The sequence below is a fragment of the Sciurus carolinensis genome, chromosome 17 (assembly GCF_902686445.1).
Source record: "Sciurus carolinensis chromosome 17, mSciCar1.2, whole genome shotgun sequence".
NCBI lineage: Eukaryota > Metazoa > Chordata > Mammalia > Rodentia > Sciuridae > Sciurus > Sciurus carolinensis.
Window position 1 is genome coordinate 51,807,545 of NC_062229.1, and position 24,652 is coordinate 51,832,196.

The 24,652-nt window shown below is 37.3% G+C and overlaps 1 protein-coding gene across 1 annotated transcript in view; it reads left to right on the plus strand.

Annotated features, from left to right (window-relative positions):
* Dnah12 (dynein axonemal heavy chain 12) overlaps positions 1-24,652 on the plus strand; it is a 273,790-nt gene that overhangs the window by 47,193 nt on the left and 201,945 nt on the right. The window contains exons 13-17 of the mRNA XM_047531915.1: positions 11,470-11,605; positions 17,879-18,004; positions 18,906-19,040; positions 19,508-19,701; positions 23,326-23,569. Coding sequence (XP_047387871.1) covers positions 11,470-11,605; positions 17,879-18,004; positions 18,906-19,040; positions 19,508-19,701; positions 23,326-23,569 — 835 coding nt within the window. The remainder of the gene's footprint in view (positions 1-11,469; positions 11,606-17,878; positions 18,005-18,905; positions 19,041-19,507; positions 19,702-23,325; positions 23,570-24,652) is intronic.

A 24,652-nucleotide genomic window follows, 5' to 3' on the forward strand; every position in this document is an offset into this window, starting at 1 on the left:
GTATGTTTAATATAACCTTTTTACATTTTTTATTTTTATAGTATTTGTATTTTTTCTGGAAAATGTTATTTCCAATAAAATGACTATAATTTACAAACCCATGATTAAAGGGCAGCTGAAAAGTCTTCCAGTTTCCTCCACCTAGTTCATTCTTTAACTCCTTCCTGTATAAATTCCAGGCTTGAGATAGAGGAAAAGTGTTGCCACTAGGTTAAGTGCAATTTGCTTGGGCTGCCTCGATCTTACCACATTGTTTGCTTCCTGTTCTTTCACTGAAATATCTCTATCCAAGGGACAGATTCTGCTCTATGAAGAAGAAAATTTCCTCAAGAGATTATCTATCTTTTTGCATTATTCACACTGAGACATCCCTTCTGTTTTTTTTTTTTTATTGTAAAAAAATGGGATACATGTTGTTTCTCTGTTTGTACATGGCGTAAAGGCATACCATTTGTGTAATCATAAATTTACATAGGGTAATGTTGTTTGATTCATTTTGTTATTTTTTCCCTTCCCCCCCATACCTCCCACCCCTCTTTCCCTCTATACAGTCCTTCCTTCCTCCATTCTTGGCCCGCTCCCTAACCCTAACTCTAACCCTAACACTAACCCTTCCCACCCCCCATTATGTGTCATCATCCACTTATTAGCGATATCATTCGTCCTTTGGTTTTTTGAGATTGGCTTATCTTACTTAACATGATATTCTCCAATTTCGTCCATTTGCTTGCAAATGCCATAATTTTATCATTCCTTATGGCTGAGTAATATTCCATTGTATATATATACCACATTTTCTTTATCCATTCATCAATTGAAGGACATCTAGGTTGGTTCCACAATATGGCTATTGTGAACTGAGCAGTTATGAACATTGATGTGGCTGTATCTCTGTAATATGCTGATTTTAAGTCCTTTGGGTATAGGCCGAGGAGTGGGATAGCTGGGTCAAATGGTGGTTCCATTCCAAGTTTTCTAAGGAGTCTCCATACTGCTTTCCAGAGTGGCTGCACTAATTTGCAGTCCCACCAGCAATGTATGAGTGTACCTGTTTCCCCACATCCTCGCCAACACCTGTTGTTGCTTGTATTCTTGATAATCGCCATTCTAATTGGGGTGAGATGGAATCTTAGGGTGGTTTTGATTTGCATTTCTCTTATTACTAGAGATGTTGAACATTTTTCCATGTTTGTTGATTGCTTGTAGATCTTCTTCTGTAAAGTGTCTATTCATTTCCTTAGCCCATTTGTCGATTGGATTATTTGCATTCTTGGTGTAGAGTTTTTTGAGTTCTTTATAGATTCTGGAGATTAGCGCTCTATCTGAAGTATGATTGGCAAAGATTTTCTCCCACTCTGTAGGCTCTTTCTTCGCATTGCTGATAGTTTCCTTTGCTGAGAGAAAGCTTTTTAGTTTGACTCTATCCCAGTTATTAATTCTTGCTTTTATTTCTTGTGATATGGGAGTCCTGTTGAGGAACTCTGGTCCTAAGTCGACATGTTGAAGCTCTGGACCTCCTTTTTCTTCTATAAGATGCAAGGTCTCTGGTCTGATTCCGAGGTCCTTAATCCATTTTGAGTTTAGTTTCGTGCATGGTGAGAGATATGGGTTAAGTTTCATTCTGTTGCATATGGATTTCCAATTCTCCCAGCACCATTTGTTGAAGAGGCTATCTTTTCTCCATTGCATATTTTTGGCCCCTTTGCCTAGTATGAGAAAATTGTATTTATTTGGGTTTGTGTCCGTGTCCTCTATTCTGTACCATTGATCCACCTTTCTATTTTGGTACCAATACCATGCCATTTTTGTTACTATTGCTTTGTAGTAGAGTTGAAGATCTGGTATTGCGATACCCCCTGCTTCACTCTTTCTGCCAAGGATTGCTTTAGCTATTCTGGGTTTCTTATTCTTCCAGATGAATTTCATAATTGCTTGCTCTATTTCTGTAAGGTACATCATTGGGATTTTAATTGGAATTGCATTGAATCTGTATAGAACTTTTAGTAGTATGGCCATTTTGACAATATTAATTCTTCCTATCCAAGAACATGGGAGATCTTTCCATCTTCTAAGGTTTTCTTTAATTTCTTTCTTTAGTGTTCTGTAGTTCTCATTGTAGAGGTCTTTCACCTCTTTTGTGAGATTGATTCCCAAGTATTTTATTTTTTTTGAAGCTATTGTGAATGGGGTAGTTTTCCTAATTTCTCTTTCTGAAGATTCATCGCTTATGTATAAAAATGCCTTAGATTTATGTGCATTGATCTTATATCCTGCTACTTTATTGAATTCACTAATGAGATCTAAAAGTTTTTTTTTTTTTTTTTTTTTTTTTTTTTTTTGGGTGCTGGGGATTGAACCCAGGGCCTTGTGCTTACAAGGCAAGTACTCTACCGACTGAGCTATCTCCCCAGCCCCGATCTAAAAGTTTTCTGGTGGAATTTCCTGGTTCCTCTAAGTATACAATCATATCATCAGCAAATAGAGATAGTTTGAGTTCTTCTTTTCCTATTTGTATCCCTTTAATTTCTTTGGTCTGTCTAATTGCTCTGGCTAGAGTTTCAAGGACGATATTGAAAAGGAGTGGTGAAAGAGGGCATCCCTGCCTTGTTCCAGTTTTTAGGGGGAATGCTTTCAGTTTTTCACCATTTAGAATGATATTAGCCATGGGCTTAGCACAGATGGCCTTTACAATGTTAAAGAATATTCCCACTATCCCTATTTTTTCTAGTGTTTTGAGCATGAAGGGGTGCTGTATTTTATCAAATGCTTTTCTGCATCTATCGAAATAATCATGTGATTCTTGACTTTAAGTCTATTGATATGGTGAATGACATTTATTGATTTCCTGATGTTGAACCAACCTTGCATCCCTGGGATGAAACCCACTTGATCATGGTGCACTATCTTTTTAATATGTTTTTGTATGCAATTTGCTAAAATTTTGTTGAGAATTTTTGTGTCGATGTTCATTAAGGATATTGGTCTGAAATTTTTTTTCCTTGATGTGTCTCTGTCTGGTTTAGGTATCAGGGTAATATTGGCTTCATAGAATGAGTTTGGGAGGGTTCCCTCCCCTTCTATTTCATGGAATACTTTGAGAAGTATTGGAATGAGCTCTTCTTTAAAGGTTTTGTAGAACTCGGCTGAGAACCCATCTGGTCCTGAACTTTTCTTTGTTGGTAGGCTTTTGATGACTTCTTCTATTTCATTACTTGAAATTGGTCTATTTAAATTGTGTATGTCCTCCTCATTCAGTTTAGGCAATTCATATGTCTGTAGAAACCTGTTGATGTCTTCGAAATTTTCTATTTTGTTGGAGTATAGATTTTCAAAATAACTTCTAATTATGTTTTGTATTTCAGTCGTGTCTGTTGTGATATTTCCTTGTTCATTCCGAATTTTAGTGATTTGGGTTTTCTCTCGTCTTCTCTTTGTTAGTGTGGCTAAAGGTTTATCAGTTTTGTTTATTTTTTCGAAGAACCAACCATTTATTTTGTCAATTTTTTGTATTGTTTCTTTTGTTTCAATTTCGTTGATTTCAGCTCTGAGTTTGACAATTTCCTGTTTTCTACTACTTTTGGTGTTGGTCTGTTCTTCTTTTTCTAGGACTTTGAGCTGTAGTGTTAGGTCGTTTATTTGTTGAGTTTTACTTCTTTTATTAAATGCGCTCCATGAAATAAATCTTCCTCTAAGTACTGCTTTCATAGTGTCCCAGAGATTTTGATATGATGTTTCTTTGTTCTCGTTTACCTCTAGGAATTTTTTAATTTCCATCCTAGTATCTTCTGTTCTCCATTCATCATATAATAGCATATTGTTTAATCTCCAGGTGTTAGAGTAGTTTCTGTTTTTTACTCTTTCATTTATTTCTAACTTCAATCCATTATGATCTGATAGAATACAAGGTAGTGTCTCTATCTTCTTGTATTTGCTGACATTAGCTCTGTGGCATAATATATGGTCTATTTTAGAGAAGGATCCATGTGCTGCTGAGAAGAAAGTGTATTCGCTCTTGGTTGGATGGTATATTCTATAAATGTCTGTTAAGTCTAAATTATTGATTGTGTTATTGAGATCTATGGTTTCTTTGTTCAATTTTTGTTTGGAAGATCTGTCCAGTGGTGAGAGAGGCGTGTTAGAATCACCTAGTATTATTGCGTTATGGTCTATTTGATTTCTAAAATTGAGAAGGATTTGTTTGACATACATGGATGAGCCACTGTTTGGGGCATAGATGTTTATGATTGTTGTATCTTGCTGATTTATGCTTCCCTTAAGCAGTATGAAATGTCCTTCTTTATCCCTTCTGACTAACATTGGCTTGAAGTCCACATTATCTGAAATGAGGATGGATACTGCAGCTTTTTTGCTGAGTCCATGTGCATGGTATGTTTTTCCCCATCCTTTCACCTTTAGTCTATGGGTATCTCTTTCTATGAGGTGAGTCTCTTGCAGGCAACATATTGTTGGATCTTTCTTTTTAATCCAATCCGCCAGTCTATGTCTTTTGATTGATGAATTCAGGCCATTAACATTCAGGGTTTTTATTGAGATATGATTTGTATTCCAGGTCATTTGGTTCATATTTAAAATTTTATTTATTTATTTATTTATTTTTAGACACATCTTGGTTCCTCCTTTATTTGACAGTTCCTTTAGGGTAATTCCTCCCTTTGCTGATATGCTTCTTTGTTTTTTATCTCTTCCTCATGAAATATTTTGCTGAGAATGTTCTGTAATGCTGGCTTTCTTTTTGTAAATTCTTTTACTTTTGTTTATCATGGAATGATTTTATTTCATCATCAAATTTGAAGGTAAGTTTTGCTGGGTATAAGATTCTTGGTTGGCATCCATTTTCTTTCAGAGCTTGACAAATGTTGTTCCAGGCCCTTCTAGCTTTTAGGGTCTGGATTGAAAAATCTGCTGATATCCGTATTGGTTTTCCCCTGAATGTAATTTGGTTCTTTTCTCTCACAGCCTTTAAAATTCTGTGTTTATTTTGTATGTTCGGTATTTTCATTATAATGTGCCTTGGTGTGGGTCTGTTGTAATTTTGTGTATTTGGAGTCCTACAAGCCTCTTGAGCTTGATTTTCCATTTCATTCTTCAGATTTGGGAAATTTTCTGATATTATTTCATTGAATAGATTGTTCATTCCTTTGGTTTGTTTCTCTAAGCCTTCCTCAATCCCAATAATTCTTAAATTTGGCCTTTTCATGATATCCCATAGTTCTTGGAGATTCTGTTCATGATTTCTTACCATCTTCTCTGTTTGTTCAACTTTGTTTTCGAGGTTAAATATTTTGTCTTCAATATCTGAAGTTCTGTCTTCCAGGTGTTCTATCCTATTGGTTATGCTTTCTATGGAGTTCTTAATTTGGTTTATTGTTTCCTTCATTTCAAGGATTTCTGTTTGGGTTTTTTTCAATATCTCTATATTGAAATGATCTTTATTGAAATGATCTTTTGCTTCCTGAATTTGCTCTGTTAACTGTCGATTGGTGTGATCATTCAATGCCTGCATTTGCTCTTTCATCTCATCGTTTGCTTCCCTAATCATTTTAATTATGTACATTCTGAACTCCCTTTCTGTCATTTCTTCTGCTATGCTGTCATTGGATTTTATTGATGTAAGATCTAGATTTGTTTGTGGCATTTTCTTCCCTTGTTTTCTCATATTGTTCAGGAATCAGTGGGTCATTAAGCTATTGCAGCTTCCCTCTATCAACTTATAATGTCCCTGAAGATTGCTAGTATATCCCCTCTTATCCTTCAGTAGCCTGCAGTCTTGGAGGAAGTTGATAATGCGGTGCTCCACGAAGAAGCTGCCTCTCTGGGGGTGGTGACCCTCAGGTGGGGTATATTCCCTGCTAGTGGGCAGAGGTGCCTCCACTTGTTGACCAATGGTCATCCAATGGGGAACTAGGCTGCGGGCTGAGGCAAGTCCTGTTTGTGCCTGTGTCTCTGGTTTTACCATCCCTGTGGGAAAACCTCACCCGGCAGGGAAGACTCACCCGGTGGGGAGGTCTCGCTGGTCAGTTCCCCTCCTAGAGATTCCCCTCAATCTACAACTACCGCCTGGGCTGGGCTGTCTTCCTCTGCAACGTTCCCAGGGGCCTGGACCTACTTCCTGGGCCTGGGAGCCTCACCCTTTGCAGACGAATCTCCTTAGGCTGCCTCTCCTCAGAGAATCTGCCCGCAGTCCTGGAAACTTCCCTCTGCCCCTAGGCATGTCTAGGTGCGGCTCTTCCAGCAAGAAGCCACCTAGCTCCTGGTACCCTGCTCTGCACCTAATCGCCTGGCTATGCAGCCCCTCCTCTGAGCCGCCACCTGGAGCCCCGTACAATAGCTCCGAGTCCCAGAGACCCGCCACACACCTCCTCCTCCGGACAGCGGCCGGGTTTCCGAAGCAGTCACTAGGAGTCCAAGCAATTCACTTCTAGTCTCCTCCTCCCGCCAACCACCCGTAGCCCTAGGCGGTCACTCCAAGTCCAAGTGACCCGCCCTGTTCCTCCTCCTCCTCCTCGGGGTAGCCCCCCGGGTGTTCAGGAGAGGTGACTCCGAGACCAACTGACCCACCACGCTCCTCCTCCAGGCAGTCCACCGGTGTTCAGGATCGGTTGCTTTTAGTCCAATCAACTCACCACTCGCCTCCTCCTCTGGCAACGCCTTGTGGCTCTGATGCAGTCACTCCTAGACCAAGCAACCCGCCGCACTTCTCCTCTTCCTCTGGGCAACCCCCCGGTGTTCAGGAGCGGTCGTTCTGAGTTCAAACAGCTCGCTACGCAGCTCCTCCTCTGGCAACCGCCTGTGGCTCTGATGCAGTCACTCCTAGACCAAGCAACCCACCACGCTTCTCCTCTTTCTCCGGGCAACCCCCAGTGTTCAGAAGCAGTGGTTCTGGGTCTAAACAGCTCGCCACGCAGCTCCTCCTCAGGCAGCTGCCCGGAGTCCCAGTGGTTGCTCCAAGTCCAAGCTCCGTGTTGAGCCGTCTCCTCTACGATGATCCCAGTTGTCCGTGTTTAGCGCTCCAGTGGGGGGAGGGGCGTCTCACCGAGCAACTCTACTTCACAAAGTTCCCTGCGTTCCGGGGCTATTGCCCCATCCGGGATGCCTCCCCAATGGGAGAGACTCACCCAGCGGCTTTGAGTTGGTCCCAAGTCTCTCACTATCTCCTCTTTTGAATCTTGCGTCCTGGAGCAACATGAAATGCAGCCGCCCTCTAGTCCGCCATCTTGAAAAGTCCCCAGGGTTATTATTGAGATATGATTTGTATTCCAGGTCATGTGGTTCATTTATTTTATTTATTTATTTATTTATTTATTTGACACAACTTGGTTCCTCCTTTATTTGACAGTTCCTTTAGGATAATTCCTCCCTTTGCTGATTTGCTTCTGTTTTTTTATCTCTTCCTCATGGAATATTTTGCTGAGAATGTTCTGTAATGCTGGCTTTCTTTTTGTAAATTCTTTTAGCTTTTGTTTATCATGGAATGATTTTATTTCATCATCAAATTTGAAGGTAAGTTTTGCTGGGTATAAGATTCTTGGTTGGCATCCATTTTCTTTCAGAGCTTGACAAATGTTGTTCCAGGCCCTTCTAGCTTTTAGGGTCTGGATTGAAAAATCTGCTGATATCCGTATTGGTTTCCCCCTGAATGTAATTTGGTTCTTTTCTCTCACCGCCTTTAAAATTCTGTCTTTATTTTGAATGTTAGGTATTTTCATTATAATGTGCCTTGGTGTGGGTCTGTTGTAATTTTGTGTATTTGGAGTCCCATAAGCCTCTTGTACTTGGTTTTCCATTTCATTCTTCAGATTTGGAAAATTTTCTGATATTATTTCATTGAATGGATTGTTCATTCCTTTGGTTTGTTTCTCTAAGCCTTCCTCAATCCCAATAATTCTCAAATTTGGCCTTTTCATGATATCCCATAGTGCTTGGAGATTCTGTTCATGATTTCTTACCATCTTCTCTGTTTTTCAACTTTGTTTTCAAGGTTAAATATTTTTTCTTCAATATCAGAGGTTCTGTCTTCCAGGTGTTCTATCCTATTGGTTATGCTTTCTATGGAGTTCTTAATTTGGTTTATTTTTTCCTTCATTTCAAGGATGTCTGTTTTCTTTTTTTCAACATCTCTCTTTATTTAAATGGTCTTTTGTTTCCTGTATTTGCTCTGTTAACTGTCGATTGGTGTGATCATTCAATGCCTGCATTTGCTGTTTCATCTCATCATTCAATGCCTGCATTTGCTCTTTGATCTCATCGTTTGCTTCCCTGATCATTTTAATTATGTACATTCTGAACTCCCTTTCTGTCATTTCTTCTGCCATGCTGTCATTGGATTTTATTGATGTAACATCTAGATTTGTTTGTGGCATTTTCTTTCCTTGTTTTCTCATATTGTTCAGGAATCAGTGGATCATTAAGATATTGCAGATTTCCTCTATTGACTTATAATGTCCCTTTAAGATTGCTAGTATATCCCCTCTTATCCTTCAGTAGCCTGAAGTCTTGGAGGAAGTTGATAATGCGGTGCTCCACAAGGAAGCTGCCTCTCTGGGGGTGGTGATCCTCAGGTGGGGTATATTCCCTGCTAGTGGGCAGAGGTGCCTCCACTTGTTGACCAATGGTCATCCAATGGGGAACTAGGCTGTGGGCTGAGGCATGGCCTGTTTGTGCCTGTGTCTCTGGTTTTACCGTCCTTGTGGGAAAACCTCACCCGGCAGGGAAGACTCACCCGGTGGGGAGGTCTCGCTGGTCAGTTCCCCTCCTAGAGATTCCCCTCAATCTACAACTACCGCCTGGTCTGGGCTGCCTTCCTCTGCAATGTTCCCAGGGGCCCCGACCTACCTTCTGGGCCTGGGAGCCTCACCCTTTGCAGACGAATCTCCTTAGGCTGCCTCTCCTCAGAGAATCTGCCCCCAGTCCTGGAATCTTCACTTCGCCCCTAAGCGTGTCTCTGTGCGTCTTCTTGGTGGAAGCCTGGGACCCTGCTCTGCACCTAATCACCTGGCTATGAGGCCCCTCCTCTGAGCCGCCACTTGGAGCCCCGTACAATAGCTCCGAGTCCCAGAGACCCGCCACACACCTCCTCCGGACAGCCGCCCGGTGTTCCAACGCGTTCACTAGGAGTCCAAGCAACTCACTTCGTGTCTCCTCCTCCCGCCAACCGCCCGTAGCCCTAGGCAGTCACTCCGAGTCCTAGTGACCCGACCTGTTCCTCCTCCTCCTCAGGGTAGCCCCCCGGGTGTTCAGGAGCAATAGCTCCGAGACCAAGAGACCCACTGCGCTCCTCCTCCGAGCCGGTCCCCGGTGTTCAGGAGTGGTGGCTTTGAGTCCAAACAACTCACTACTCGCCTCCTCCTCTGAGCAGCCACCCGGAGCTCTGATGCAGTCACTCCTAGACCAAGGGACCCGCCACGTTCCTCCTCTTCCTCCGGGCAGCCCCTTGGTGTTCAGAAGCGGTCGTTCTGAGTCTAAACAGCTCTCCACACAGCTCCTCCTTAGGCAGCCACCTGGAGCCCCAGTGATTGCTCCGAGTCCAAGTGCTGTGCTGAGCAGCCACCTCTATGATGGTCCCAGTTGTCTGTGTTTACCGCTCCAGTGCGGGGAGGGGCATCTCGCCGTCAGCTCTACTTCACAAAGTTCCCTGCCTTCAGGGACTACCGCCCCATCCAGGACGCCTCCCCAATAGGAGGGACTCACCCGGTGGCTTTGATTTGGTCCCAAGTCTCTCACTATCTCCTCTTTTAAATCCTGCGTCCTGGGTGAACCTCGTGAACTTGCCACCGTGGATCGTATTCAACCCCTGGATATACACAACAAAACTGAGGTTTAGAGATGCCAGCTGAGTACCGGCCTCGGAGGGGGCTCTGGGGCGCAGCACCCAGTGCAGGCCGGGCAGATGGTGCTGTGTGGACCCAGGCTGCGGCTCTCCCCTGCAGATTGGTGCTGGGCGGGTATTTATCCCGGCCCGGCCCCTGCCGCTGTATTGGGCAATCCGTCCTGCTACGCCTTGTCCCTGGGGCCGCCACCCTCTGCCCCCGCCAAGTCTGGCGGCGGCGGCGGCCACATGGAGCTGGAGAGCCTGCCCTCTCCTTTGGGCTCCACCTTCTTCTTCTTTTCCTCCTGCCTGCAAAGTTTATCCCCCTCCCTTCTGTTTTTGATAATCAAGAATTAACTATAAAGTTCTGCATGATCAGACTCTTGCTAACCTGTCCAACTTCATACCAGGTCCTTTCCCTTGGTCTGTTTATTATTCCTAAAGTATGCCAAATTTACTGCTTTCTCAGGGCCTTTGTCTTTACTGATCTTTCTTCCTGAAAGCTCTTTTCCTGATATTTACAGTTTTTTTTTTCTTTCCTTGAGAGAGGCCTTCCTTAGCTACTCTATATAAAATAGGTTCCTTCCCTCCACTCTATAATTCTTTCCCCCTTTTCCTTGCTTTATTTTTCTAGATAACACTTTTTTATTACTTAATATTGTGTATATTTATGTGCTTTCAACATAAGGAGACTTAGTTCAAATATAAGCTTTATTAGAGCAGGGACTTGGTTGTATTTGCTGCTGTCTCTCTAGTGCTTAGAACTTTGCTTAGTACCTTGTAGGCACTCAATTGTTTATTAAAGGAACAAGTTAATTCCCCCACATAATATATATGAAATAATTGCATGAACTAAAATTTATTTTTAAAATCATATCACCTTTATCCTGTTTGTTTGTTTGTTTGTTTTTTTGCATGGGCTTTCCCCCCCTTATTTGTCTGGTAATGACATGACAATACAGGTATTTTAAAGCACAGGATGAGAGGTGACAATTCTATAAAATGTTGTTTAGTTCAGTAGTTCAGTAGCTATAGGGTATCTAGGACTTGCATACACAGGATATTAAAAGAGAATTGTAACATTGAAAATATAAATAAGGATTTGATATATTTAATTCCTATATGGTCATGTTTCACAAAAGACACTAATAACAATAGCTAAACTAATGATTATAGTTACTGATAAATGAGAGTATATTTTAGACTCTTTACATTTGTTATTGCATTATACCAATATCCATCAAGATGAAAATTAATAGCTTTATTTTAAAAATATGGAAACTGAACCTTAGAGATTAGCTGAAGTTCACAATGCTAGTAGAAACTGAGTCAGAATTTAAATTTGTGACTGCTTGATCCAAGGTATGTTTATTTGGGTAGTCAAGAGAGTTGAAGAAATTACTAGAAAAAAATTAAATATGCCATAATTTCACATGAAAATATTATATTATTTTATGGATTTTATTGACATGTATACTGAGTTATATCAGACAAGTTAAGCTTAACTATTATGTGATATCTTAATGAATTAACCAATTATTTTTAGTATATTCAGGTCACATTTTATGCTAATCATAATAATACACATTTATTGAATATAACATTAATTACCATAAGAATAGTAAAGCAGAGTATCATGTCAGTATTTGCAGTGAATTTGAAGCAATTAAAGAACATGCTTTAAAAGTCCCTGAAACAACAGAAGAGATGATGGAACTAATATCTTATGTAGAAAAAGCCCGAACTGTAGGAATTCAAGAGTTGGCCTTAAGAATCCAGGTAAGAACTTTATATTTATATATTTTAAATAGTTTTTTTCATTGTGAAATATGATATACATATTGAGAGTATGTCAAACATAGTTAAAAATGATTTTGAAGTAAGCATCTATGTTGCCACCAACCAGGTCAAGAAATAGGATAACCCCAGAAAGTGTGTGTGTGACTTTCTGAGCATAGCCCCTTTTTTCCCTCTCCTCCTCCAGTATTTAGAGGCTTACACTTGATTTTTATAATAATCCTGTGTTTGATTTTCTTTAGTTTCACCAATTGTATGTATATTCTTAACCACAATAATTTAAAAAAAATTTTTTTTATAGTTTCTATATTGAATAGTATGCTTATGCCTTACCTGATATAAGATTATATACCTATTCACCTATATTTTACTTTCATTCTTTGTTTACAAACTTTTAAACAAAACAGACATACTGAAAGTCACATAAAACATAAATTATTCAGTTTAGAACATTATAAAGTAAATAGTCAACAGTCACTACCCAGGGAAAGAAATAGAACCAACACATAGATATTCATCACAATCCCTTATCCTTTTCTGGTTGTGAGCATGGTCCTGATGTTGATAGTAATCACTTCTTCTCTCTAGTTTCACCATCTAAATATGCATTTTTAATCAATATCATTAATTTTTATCTGAATTTGATCTTTACTTAAAGGGAATCATTCTTTTCTTATTCTTTTGCATCTTATCAGTACTATGTTAATGTCATTTTTCCTCTTAACTTTAGTTAATTTACATTTGTCTAGTATTCCATTTCATATTATATCAAATTACTATTCTGGATATTGTTTTTACTTTTGCTATTAACAGCAATGTGGCTGAAAACATTTCTATACATGTATCCTGCTGTATATATTCATGTATTTCTCCCAGATGTCATAGTTATGCTTTTCTTCACCTTTACTTTATTTATTTATTTTTTAAATTCTGGAGATCGAACCAGAGGTGCTTTACCACTGATCTACATCTCCAGCCCTTTAAATTTTTTTTTTTTGAGGCAGGGTTTTGTAAGTCCCTGAGGCTGGCCTCAAACTTGTGATCCTTCTGACTTAGTCTCCTGAGTCACTGGCCTTGTAGGCTTGTTCCACTGTACTTAGCTGTGGATTTTATTGTGTTTTTAATGTGCATTTTCCTGAAGACAAGTGAATTTTAACACTTGCCCTAAGCTTGTTGGCCATTTAAAGTTTTTGTGTGAAATACTAATACATATCTTTTGCCCATTTTTCTTTTGAGTTGAATGTTTGTATGTCTCATTTACTAATTTGTAGTAACACATACGTATATACATAGCATAAATTAACATCTTAACCTTTTCTTAGTATATACAATTCAGTGTAGTAGTTTTTAATATATTATTGATAAGTATTCTTTCTTCACTCTTTATTTTGTTTTAATTTTTTAATGGTGTTTTTTATAGAAGGTCTTAATTTCAGTACAATTAGATGGAGCAGACTTTTATAACTAGAGCTTTTTTTTAAAATTTTTTTATTTTCAGTGCTGGGGATTGAACCCAGGGCCTTGTGCTTGTGAGGCAAGCACTCTACCAACTGAGCTATCTCCCCAGTCCATATAGCTCGAGCTTTTAAGAAATCTTTTTGTACCTGGGATCATCAGATTTTTTTCTTATATTATTTTTGATAAGCTATTTAGTTTTGCCATTCAGGTTTGATTTTTGGTATTTCAAAATTTTATTTTGTGAGTGGTGTAAAGCCCAATTCCTTTCTTCCATTTATCTTCTCCCACTCCTCCCTCCCCTCCTTCTTTTTCTCCTCTCTCTCTTTCTCTCTCTCTGTTTTGAGGCAGAGGTTCTAGCCATGTTGTCCAGGTTGGTCTAGAATTTTTGATCCTTCTGCCTTAGCCTCTAGAGTAGCTGGAATTGCAGGAATATGCCACCATACCTGGCTTAAGACACAATTTTAATATTTTTCCATATAGATAGACAATTTTGTTTATTGAAGGAGACATCCCCCATTACTCTGTCATGTATCAAGTATCCATATATGTGAAGATTTGTTTTGAGGTATTCTGTTCACTTCTATTAATCTTTTTGTCTGTCTTTTCCCAGTACCATATTCATTTAATTACAAGAAGTAAATAGTAATAGCAACAGTAAGTCATGATACCCAGCGTAGTGTGTACCCTCTTACCCTGTTTTTCATAATCAAGTTTCTTGCTAGTTTCTGGTTCTTAGCATTTTCATGTACATTTTCATATACATTTTAAATCAACTCTTCATGTTCCAGATAAATCTGTTGGCATTTTGCTTAGAAATGTATTAAATGGGTGATGGAGAGAAGTGACACATTTACAAGATGAAATCTGATTCATGATAGAGCTTATATTTATTTATCTTCTCTTTAACATCTCTCAACTTTTAAATAGTTTTCTCTGTAGAAGTTGTACACATCTTTTTTTAGATAATTTCAAGTATTAAATATCTTTTACATATAGATGGTATCTTTAAAGTTTTTCATCTTCTATTCGTTGTTTGAATAGAGAAACACAATTTATTAAAATAAGGAACAGACTTTTTAGAACAGTTCTAGATTTACAGAAAAATTTATTATATAGTAGAGTTCTCTGAATAGTTTTCCTCTGCGCACACTCGGTTTCCCCATTGTTAACATTAATATGGTACATATGTTATAATTAATAAACCAATATTGACACATGATTATTAAATGGTTTATTTAGATTTCCTTAGGTTTTACCTAATGTCCTTTTTTTATTTCAGAATGCACCTCATCTATGGTGTACCGTATTTCATCTAGTCATTTCTCCATAGTCTTCTGGGGCTATGATAGTTTCTTAGGCTTTTTTGTTTGTTTTTGATGGCTTGATAGTTTTGAAGAGTAGTGGTTAGGTATATTATAGAGTGGCCCTCTATTAATGTTTTTCTCATGATGAGACTAATGCATGGGGGTGTTTTTGGAGGAGGATCACAGAACAGAATAAAGTACCATTTTCATCTTATTATATCAAGGGAATATATTAATAATATGACATCACTGTTGATGTTGGTCTTGATACCTGGTGAAACTAGTGTTTGTCAAGTTTCTCTAATCTTCCTTTTACCCCATTCTATTTTATTCTCTCTCTCTCTCTCTCTCTCTCTTTTGTGGGGGATACTTGAGATTGAACCCAGGGGTGCTTTACAAATGAGCTATATCCCCAGCCCTTTTTAAAAGTTTTTAATTTTTCATTCAAGTTGCTGAGGCTGCTCTCAAACTTGTGATTCTCCTGCCTCTGCCCTCTGAGTCACTAGAAGTATAGGCATGCACTACTACGTGCAGCCCATTTTGTACTCTTTGGAAAGAAGTCACTATGTACAGCCCATATTTAAGAAGTAGGAAGTTATGTTCTCCCTCCTTTAAGATGGAATATCTATATAATTTATTGGACTTTTCCTACATATGAGATCTGTCTGTGTCCTTCCATTTTAAAATTTATTCAGTCATTCATTTATATCACTGTAGACTTATGAATATTTATTTTATACATTAGACTATAATATAAAATTTATTTTATATACTAATATTCATCACCCTCGAGGTTAACTTTTAAATTTTTCTTATCAAAAAAATTTAATATATTTTTATTTTTTATTTTAATAGTTTATCTGAAGACTATTCTAGAATGTCTATATATACCCATCATGTAGCTTATAAATAGTTTTATTTCTGTCTTCATCTAATATTACACTTTTTTTTTTTTTTTTTTTTTTTGGTACTAGGGATTGAATCCACTGAGCCACATCCCCAGTCCTTTTTTGTATTTTATTTAGACACAGGGTCTCACTGAGTTGCTTAGGGCCTTGCTAAGTTACTGGGGCTCGCTTTGAACTCATGATCCTCCTGTCTCAGCCTCCTGAGCCAGTGGGATTACAGGCATGCACTCCTGTGCTTGGCTCAAATATTACACATTTCTAAAACTTTATTTTCTTTGCTTATATTGGGCTGGATGGAACCTCTAGTAGTGCAGTGTTAAATAGCAGTAGATGATGGCAGGCATTCTTGTCTTTATTTCATCTTCAAAGAGAAAGCTTTCAAGGTTTTACTATTAAATGTGGCATTTACTGTACATTTTTCTGTAAATACTTTTATTAAATTATTGAGTTCCCTTCTGTTGTTGATACACTACTGGCTTTTTAAACATTATTATGAGGAGATATTGAATTTTATTTAACACTTTCTTTTGTATCTGTAGAGATGCTTGCATGTTCTCATACTTTTTCCTCTTTTAATGTATTAATGTAATTAACTGTATGAATCAATTTTTATTAAGTTATATCTCTGTATGTATTATATATATATTTCTATAACATAAAATCTAAAACTTAAATTAGCCTTTAAATCTGAATTTCAATTTTTAAATATCACAGCACTATGATACAACATATGGATCAATGAATGCAATAGGGACTAGACTTGGTAGAACATGCCTGTAATCCCAGTGGCTTGGGAGGCTGAGACAGGAGGATCAGGAGTTCAAAGCCAGCTTTAGCAACTTAGCGAGGTCCTAAGCAACTCAGAGAGACCCTGTCTCTAAATACAATACAAAATAGGGCTGGGAGTGTGACTCAGAGGTTGAGTGCCCCTGAGCTCAATCCCCAGTACCAAAAAAAAAAAAAAAAGTAATAGGAGATAAAAAAAATATTCTTTTTCTCTACTCAGATTAATCTGTTAAGTTTTTTTTCACTTTGATATTCACCCCTAAACTCCTGGACTATTGCTGTAATGTTAAGTAGCCAAAAATAAATAAATAAATAAATAAATAAATAATAAATAAATAAATAAATAAATGGCAATATCACTGGAAATGCAAAATAAAACTATAGATAATAAAATCTTTTTCACAAAAGACTCAAAAAAATTTAAATCTAGGAATAAAATGATTTTAAGATCCTTTAGAAAATTTCAAGAGTTGCTGAGTATTTGAACACCACCTTTTTTAGTCATATGCAAGGAGGGTGAAGAGTACCTTTTTTTTTTTTTTAATTTATTTTAAACAAATGGGATACATGTTGTTTCTCTGTCTGTACATGGCATAAAGGCATACCATTTGTGTAATCATAAATTTACATAGGGTAATGTTGTTTGATTCATTCTGCCATTTTTTCCCTTCCCCTCTCCCCTCCCACCCTTCCCCTCCATCTATACAGTCCTTCCTTCCTCCATTCCTGCCCCCCTCCCTAAACCCAACTCCGACCCCAACACTAACCCTTCCCACCCCCCATTATGTGTCATCATCCACTTATTAGCGATATCATTCTTCCTTTGGTTTTTTGAGACTGGCTTATCTCACTTAGCATGATATTCTCCAGTTTCATCCATTTGCCTGCAAATGCCATAATTTTATCATTCTTTATGGCTGAGTAATATTCCATTGTATATATATACCACATTTTCTTTATCCATTCATCAATTGAAGGACATCTAGGTTGGTTCCACAATCTGGCTATTGTGAACTGAGCAGCTATGAACATTGATGTGGCTGTATCTCTGTAATATGCTGATTTTAAGTCCTTTGGGTATAGGCCAAGGAGTGGGATAGCTGGGTCAAATGGTGGTTCCATTCCAAGTTTTCTAAGGAATCTCCACACTGCTTTCCAGAGTGGCTGCACTAATTTGCAGCCCCACCAGCAATGTAAGAGTGTACCTTTCTCCCCACATCCTCGCCAACACCTGTTGTTGCTTGTATTCTTGATAATCGCCATTCTAATTGGGGTGAGATGGAATCTTAGGGTGGTTTTGATTTGCATTTCTCTTATTACTAGAGATGTTGAACATTTTTCCATATGTTTGTTGATTGCTTGTATATCTTCTTCTGTGAAGTGTCTATTCATTTCCTTAGCCCATTTGTCAGTTGGATTATTTGCATTCTTGGTGTAGAGTTTTTTGAGTTCTTTATAGATTCTGGAGATTAGCGCTCTATCTGAAGTATGATTGGCAAAGATTTTCTCCCACTCTGTAGGCTCTTTCTTCGCATTGCTGATGTACCTTTTTATTTTGCCATCTGCACGTAAAAATCTTGAAAAGCTTTACTTTACTGCCTCTATAAAAATACAATTGCATGACCTGATCCAAATTAATATAATACCTATTGAAATACCCTTGTGATTTGAGAATTGCATAAAATATTGATAACTAATTTGAGTCACATTGAAATTTGAAAGAATATTAGAGGTTGTTGGATTTTCATAATGCCTCAGATTTTCCATATGGTATATTTTATCTAGAGTTTCTTTTTCAGGAATCTAAACGCCAAATGAGTTACTTTTTAGATAATTTTCTATATCCTCAAGAAGACTTAGCTTTAAATGCAACTGTCCTCATGTGGCCTAGAAAAATCAGTCCTGTCTTTAATGAAAATGATGAGGTAAATGTATTTTTCTGTATGTATGTTTATATTCTGACATTTTCAGCACATGTACACATTTAATTTTCATACCTACTTGCCACCTACTTTTAAAAACTGGATATTTCATTGTAAATTTGAGTCTGACCACATTTATGTCCCTGAAGACTCAGGATACACTTTGAGGTTTAACTCACAGGGTTTGGTAAGAAAGGGAGCTGACATTAAAAAAGTCAGACTATTACATAAATTGATGGTAGTAAGTGCTGAACGAAATGTTTTCCTTTTATTAACCCATCAAATATTTGTAAAAAATCCCAGGTTCTCCTGTTTCTCCCATTTCATAGATAAGAAAAATGAAACTCAGATGTTAATAACTTAATATCATAGAGACAAAAGCAGATTTAGCATTTTGTATCAGACTGAATGTAGTTCAAAATTTGAAAAATTCTTAATACAAATCAGCATAACTAAGTTGGGAGGTAAATGGAATAGTAATAGAAAGCATGGACTTCAATCAGATGAAACAGGGTTCAAATCTAAATTTTGACTTTTATGATTTTGTGATCTTGGATATGCCTCATTTTCTTCATTTCTGAATTAAAAATAATAATACCTGTGGTAATGTAGATAAGGTATTTAATTGCTTTTGATATAAGACTTGTACTTTCTCAATAAAGGGTAGCTTTTTATTATTATCTGAGAATCTGTTAAATACCTAATAAGAATTGTTAGTCACTTTGGAGATCTAGAAATTTTTTTGGTGTGGTTTATTCTTTGCATTTCTTTATCAGTCATCATAGACAATATTTTTTATTTTTCTCTGATGGTTTTTGTTAACAACGCAAGGTATTTAGATTTTTTATTTGAAAACTTTATTGGTACTATAGTAATTAATATCATTGAATTATCTCTTAAAAAGCTCATTGAGAATGCTAAACATACAAGAGAAAACGAACTACTAGCCAAGAGAGAGAAACTGATTTTGGAAATAGAAAAGGAATCACGCCGCATGGAGGAGTTTACAGAATTTGCCGAGCTAGAACGCATGCAACAGGTTTGATTTAGTATTTATGGCATTAGTGTGGCTTACCCATAAATTAATAAGGATACTAACATAAATTTTAAAACATGGAAAAATATGCTTACTATTGCAAAGACTTACTTCACTCTTAGGCCTAGAATTAGTACTATGTATGTGATTTTTTTATGACAACTTTTTTATTTGTAGAGTACATGTAATCATATATTTTGTTCTCTATCATATAATGTTATGAAGTTAATATTTTTAAATTTCTATATAAATATAAGGATATAGTCTTTGCAATATATCATCTCATTTTTATAACATCACTGGGGATTTTTTTTTTTTTTTTTTTTTTTTTTTTTTTTTTTTTTGTGGTGCTGGGTAGCTGGGGATTGAACTCAGGGCCTTGTGCATGCGAGGCAAGCACTCTACCAACTGAGCTGAATCCTCAGCCCCAACCTGGATGTTTTTTAAGGCAAAATTTTATTTGCTTTCAGTATGTGACAGATGTAAGACAGCTACAGAAACGCATTCAGGAATCTGAAGAAGCAGTTCAGTTTATTAATAAGGAAGAGGAACTTTTCAAATGGGAATTGACAAAATATCCTGAACTGGATAAATTAAAAGTTAACATTGAGCCCTATCAGAAGTTTTTTAATTTTGTTTTGAAATGGCAACGAACAGAAAAACGGTAATTTCTGGTAATGTAATGAAAATTAAGCAAATGATGTATAAGAATATGTAAAATATAAGTTGTTTTTTTTTATTTTGGTTAAATGTTTAAAAGTAGGACTTATTCATTTTAATGAGAATCAAGTATCGTATAAGAGGAGCATCAGTGACGCTAATGTGTCACCTAACTTAATCAATATAATTTCTGAAGTATCATTTGGGTTGTCCAGAGTCAATTCACTTTATTATAAAATTAACTAACTTGACTTATATTTACATCAAAAATTAAATGAATGGGATAAATCTGTATTTTATTTGGGTAGTGTTAGTGTCTGGGAACATATTTCCTGTTGCTGTGCACAGACTTATAATTTATATGGGTCGATCTGCTAAATGTACCACCACAAGTTGTATAGGAAAAGATAGTATTTATTAAGACATATAAAGTATATACAAAAGGAAAACCATCCCAGGTAGCATACCAACTCAGCACCGGAGAGACATCACGGGCATTTCGCAGCATACATAACCAAAGAAAGCAGTCTTGTCACCTTTGAGTGCTTCACATCTCTCTTAAATACACTGGAGTAAACATTTAAAGTTATTGTCTGGAGCCACTGGGCTCAGTGCCATCAGTACGTTTGGTGTCCAGACCTGGATATGGCCAGGAGCCAGGCCTTGAGAGCAGAAACCAGATGTCTTTAAGTTTTTTTTTTTCAATGTTCTCAGACAGAGAGTTTATCTGTCCTTGAACGGGGGCACTGCCAGACCACTAAGTTTCTCATACGAGTTGTTTACTCCTTGCCCTGATTTCACTTTTTGAAAGCACTCTTAAACAAGACTCCATTTTTCTCTACAGTTAGTTGCCCATTTGTAATCTAATGCATATTTTATCACATGCAGTGTAGTTAAAAGGATGATTTTAGTTCTCTGTACCGTCAGCTCTACCTGTGTCATTGAGAAAAACTAGTAACTGCTTTTGCTGTCATATATTTCATTTACAAAAATGAGGGGTCAATATGGTACTACTTAATATAATATTTAAAATTTCAATCAGAAAAATTACATAAAAGAAGGAAATAAAAAGGGTACAAATAGGAAAGAAAGAAGTCAAATTAGCACTCTTTGCAGATGAAATGAGCCTACTTACAAGACCCAAAAAGTTCTACCAGAAGACTTTTAGAATTGATAAATACAACAAAGTGGCAGGATATAAAGTTAACATACAAAAATCAATAACTTTTATATACTCTAATAATAAACCTGCTGAAAAATAAATTAGTAAAACAATTCCATTCACAATATCTTCAAAAAGTTTAAAAATCTAGAAATAAATCTTATTAAGGAGGTGAAAGTCCTCTACATGAAAATTACAAAACACTGAAGAAATTGAAGAAGACACTAGAAAATGGAAAGATCTCCTGTGTTCTAGAATAGGCAAAATTAATATTGTTAAAATGGCCATATTACCAAAAGTGACAGATTCAATGCAATCTCTAGTAAGATACCAATGACATTTTTCACAGACCTTTAAGAAATAGTCCTGAAATTTATATGGAAGAATAAACTTACAGATAGCCAAAACAATTCTGAACAATAAAAACAATAAGAACATGTTGGGGTCTTTAGCCCCCTTGCTCTTCTCGATCAGTGACGAAGGAAGGGAGCATTCCCTAACAAGGCCAGACTGGAAAAGGTAGGGCCCACTGACCACCTGCACCCAGCCCTCCGGGGGAGGAAGATCACAGCAGGAACTCGTTTATTGAGGAAGTGACACAGCTTTTATGTAGGGAACCAATCAGCTTAAAGGTCAGCAAGGTGGTGGTGGGGTGTCATGCAGGCGAGAGTCCCATAGGACTATATGGCAAGCACTGAGCTGATCACGTTTGTGGAACTGTGGTTAACCAATCCCTGACAGTTGTCCGATTTATTGTTAACTTTTGAAACTGCCTTTGAGGCCTTGATCTTGCTCACCCGCCAGGAAGTAAGGAGTCAGCCTGAGTTAGTTAAAGTGTCATTAGTCCCAACAAGAACAGTGCCTGAGGTATCCCAATTCCTGACTTCAAATTGTACTTCAGAGTTAGAAAAACTGTATGGTACTGGCATAAAAACAGACATATAGATAATGGAATAGACTAGAAGCTACAGAGAAAAACCTGCATGGATAGTCATCTGATCCTTGACAAAAGTGTCAAAAACATGTTGGAGAAAAGACAAACTATAACAAATGGTGCTAGGAAAAATGAATATTTATACATGGAAGAATGAAACTTGATCCCTCTTACCTTACACAAAAGTCAACTAAAAGTGGATCAAAGACCTGGGAATAAGACAAGAAACTATGTGACTGCCAGAGGGGGTCAACACTCTGACATATAGGTGCAGGCATCAACTTATTCAATAAGACCCCTGATGCTTAGGAAATAAAACCAATAATTAATAAATGACATGGTATCAAATTAAAAGACTCTGCACAGCAAAGGAAGCAATTGAGAGTATGAAGAAAGAGCATACAGAATAAGAGAAAATCTTTGCCAGCCACCTTCTGACAGAGAATTCATATCCAAAACACATAAAGAACTGAAAAAACTTAACATACATAAAATGTGCTTATATAACCCAATCAATAAATGTGTAAATGAACTAAACAATGACTATTTCTCAAAAGAAAATATACAAACAGCCAACAAATATATGAAAGAAAATTCAACATCTCCTCAATCAAGGAATGCAAAGTGAGATTTCATCTCACTTCAGTAAGAATAGCAATCATCAAGAATACAAATAATAAGTACTGGTGAGGTTGTGGGGGAAAAGGAACTATTGTTGGTGGTATTATAAGTACAACCACTGTGGAGATCATTTGGAGATGCCTCAAAAGACTAGGAATGGAACCACCATATGAGCCGTTGTAGCACCCCTCGATATTTATCCAAAAGAATTTGTCAGTATACCGTAGTAATACATGCATATCCCTGTTTGTGGCAGAATGATTCACAATAGCCAAGTGTGAATGGACCAGCCTAGGTATCTATCAATGGATGAATAAAGAAAATGTGACATATATATGCAATTGAGTTTTACTCAACCATAAAGAAGAATGATATTGTCATTTTCAGGAAAATGGTTGGAACTGGACAACATCATACTAAATGAGATTTTAGACTCAGAAAGTCAAAGGTTGTATGTATTCTCCCATGTTGAAGCTAGAGAGAAAAAAGGAAAGAAAAGGAACTTTATGAAAATTGAAGAGAGATCAGTAGAGTAGTAAAAGGAGATTGGGAAGAGGAGGTGAAGAAGGAAGGTATGGGAAATGAAGCAGACCAAATTATGCTATGTGCATGTATGAATATATCATAGTGAATCCCACTGTTATGTATAATGATAATGTACCAGTAAAAATTAATTTTTAAAAATATATTTAGTTGTAGACAGACACAATACCTTTATTTATTTATTTATTTATTTATTATGTGGTGCTGAGGATCAAACACAGTGTTCACATGTGCTAGGCAAATGCTCTACAAATTGAGCTACAAATCCATCCCCAGTAAAAAGAAGAGGTTTCTAACCCAAAGACTCTCTAAGGCCTCTCATGGTCCAAAAACCTAAGTTTAATACTACTTTTTCTTTTTCAATTCAGGTGGATGGATGGAGGGTTTTTGGACCTCAATGGGGAAAGCATGGAAGCTGATGTAGAAGAATTTTCCCGGGAGATTTTTAAGACATTGAAATTTTTCCAAATGAAACAAAAGAAAGAATTACAAGAAAAAAGAAAGGCAGCAAGGAAACGATCTCTGATAGAAGAGAAACCTGAAGAAGAACCAAAAGATAATCCTACAATTATTATGTGCGCTTCAGTAATGGAGCAGATAAAGGCTTTTAAGGTATTTATTATGGCATTTAATATTATAATGTCTTCTCAACATTGTGTTGCATGTTATATAAAATATAAAATCTATCCTCTGACCTTATCTAGTTGTGAATAAAATGGGTTTGTTCAGTATCTAGATAGTCTTATCCTCAGGTGGTCATCAAGATTGACCAATTCTAATACATCATCTCTCTGGACATAATAATTGGTTCAGGGATAGCCTGTAACACAAACTGGGTCAACTAGAGTTCTCCATGGAATTTTTGAACCTGACTCTGGAAAGGAGACTCTTTTTTCTTTACTCATAAGCTGTGAAGGTATGAGTTGTGAGCTCCCTGTAGTCACAGGGTAGCTGGTTTGAGAGATGACATTGATACTTAAAGAAAAAGGAAATAAAGAGACCTCCTTAGGCTCCAGAATAGGTACTTGAGGCATTTATTTCTGCCACATCTCACTTTGAATCTGCAAGGTAATAGTGTCTTCCTCCTCCTGCTCTTTACCCCCTTTTTTTAAATGAGTGGATTGCATCTCTGTTAATTGTAATCAAAGGAATATGGACTGGGGATGGCACTGAGGAAAAATAACCAGAAAACAATTAGATTTTCAAAGTTTCTTTTCTGCCTCAACCTCTTGCTCAAGCTCTGACTCAATCCTACTTTCTATTCTGGACATGGGGAATATGAGAGTTGAGGGATCAATGTTGGGAGGAAGTGGAAAGGGCAAAGAGAAGGGACATTCCTCCTCTAGCTTTTTAAGAATTTTTTTTGGTACCAGAGATTGAACTCAGGGTGCTTAACCACTGAGCCAGATCCCCAGGCCTTTTTACATTTTTTTTTTTTTTTTTTTTTGAAACAGTGTTGCTAAGTTGCTTAGTGCCTGGCTGAGTTGCTAGGCTGTCTTTGAAGCTGTCTCAGCCTCCTGAGCCACTGGGATAACAGCCATGGGCCCAGAGGCCCTGCCCCTCTCATCTTTTCAATTAAAAATGGTTGCGTGTTTGACTTTTTAGTGTCTCAGTTCCACATCTCTAGCCTCTTATCATGAATCAGCACTATTTGGGATAGTGTATAGAAAAAACTGATTAGGTGGTGAATATTAG